Source organism: Salvia splendens, chromosome 8 (assembly GCF_004379255.2).
Source record: "Salvia splendens isolate huo1 chromosome 8, SspV2, whole genome shotgun sequence".
NCBI classification, from domain to species: domain Eukaryota; kingdom Viridiplantae; phylum Streptophyta; class Magnoliopsida; order Lamiales; family Lamiaceae; genus Salvia; species Salvia splendens.
The window spans coordinates 18728330-18729793 of NC_056039.1; the positions used below are offsets into that span (position 1 = coordinate 18728330).

General features: G+C 38.7%; 1 protein-coding gene across 1 annotated transcript; it reads right to left on the bottom strand.

Annotated features, from left to right (window-relative positions):
- Positions 1 to 438: 438 nt before the first annotated feature.
- On the bottom strand, positions 439 to 1172 carry LOC121745881 (late embryogenesis abundant protein D-34-like). Its single transcript, XM_042139823.1, has 2 exons — positions 903 to 1172; positions 439 to 830 (listed from the first exon to the last, which is right to left on the bottom strand). Exons 1-2 carry the CDS (start codon positions 1170 to 1172, stop codon positions 675 to 677), a joined length of 426 nt encoding a protein of 141 aa, XP_041995757.1. The 3' UTR covers positions 439 to 674.
- Between the last annotated feature and the right edge of the window lie 292 nt (positions 1173 to 1464).

Sequence of the window (1464 nt, forward strand, 5' to 3'; positions counted from 1 at the left end):
CATTTCAGTTAGTTTCTTCATAGTTGAGTCATTTCCGTATATAGTAATTATTTTCTCTTTCTTACTTTACTCTTACTTTTTTCTCTCTACTTTATTCACTTTCTACTTTATTCTCTCCACATTTTTCTCTCTCTTACTTATTTTATCTATTTATTCAACACACTCAACATCTTTTTCTTAAACTCCGTGCCGAAAAGTTTCGCCCCAACTATGGTGAAACGAAGGGAGTATTTCATTTTAAATATTAGAACAATTAAGAAAACATAACAAAGAGAACAAAATTGATTAGTCACATTGTGAAATTTTAAGTCGTAATTTTTTTGCACCCCCATATCGAAAATCCTGGATACGCCACTGCTTTCAGCTGACTTAAACTCGGATAATTCATATACCACCACTATATGGGAAGAACAAATTTGTCACCAAGAACATCAAATTAATACACTCATCGAGAATGCGATCCTAAACAATCCTAGTATGATTGTAGGGGGTACAACTCCTACACAGTACACACAGAAGAAGGTATTTAGAGCGTTTAACCAACGACTACTTTACATATAAAAAACATGTTTGTCGTGTGTGTGAATTGACCTAGTGGTAAAGTAGCTTGATTTCACCGTGATGCAGTATCTTTAAATTTCAATTCATTTTCAAATAAACAAACTAACACTGAGTCACTTTTGATTAAGCATGGCCGCGGCCGCGACGTTAGCAGCTACACCACCCGGGTTCGTGGGTTGATCAACATTGTTCCTCAGCTCCGCATACATCACCCTCTGCGCATCTTCCCTCGTCACCGCCTTATCGGCCACCAATTTCTCACTAGCATCCTACAAAATCAATCACACATAAATATAAACAACAAATCCATGACATTTTCAAATTTCAAAATAATTATTTACGGTCAAAACGTCGGCAAGCGTGGTCTTCTCATCATCCCTCGTGGCCTTCATGTTGTGTGCGGCCGCAGATTCGGCTTCTGCGCCGATGCCACCAGGCACAAGGTGGCCGAGCCCGGTCGCGCGATCCTCTGCCGCTTGTATCGCGGCAACGTCACTCTTGTCAATCACCTTGTTTCCCGAGGAGAGGGCTGTCGCTTCCAAAGCCTCGCCAATCGTGACCGCGTCGTCGTCGTCGTCATCACCCGCAGATTTAGTCCTATCGATTTCCATCTCCACCGCTCGTATTTATAAACTAGATCAAATCTGTAGTTTTATTTTCTATGTAAATAATCTTAATTTAAATTAGTGTGCATGCTTTGGTTTTATATTGTTTTCCTATAAAACCTCTCAATACACAAATTCAAGCACATGTGGTTAAACGATGCATGATTTTCGATGTGTATAATTTTTAATACAATTCGTTGTCTATTATTAAAGATGAGTCTAAGACAAATTAGCAAATAAAGGTGATGTTCGGTTTTCTAGATAAAATAGTACCAAGAGACAATCTATAATAGGGTGA

Excerpts from the sequence above, each read along its gene's own strand:
- LOC121745881 (XM_042139823.1), bottom strand. The coding sequence starts at position 1,172 with ATGGAAATCGATAGGACTAAATCTGCGGGTGATGACGACGACGACGAC. Across the intron at positions 831-902 it reads CGCTTGCCGACGTTTTGACC|GATGCTAGTGAGAAATTGGT; the intron begins GTAAATAATTAT and ends TTGATTTTGTAG.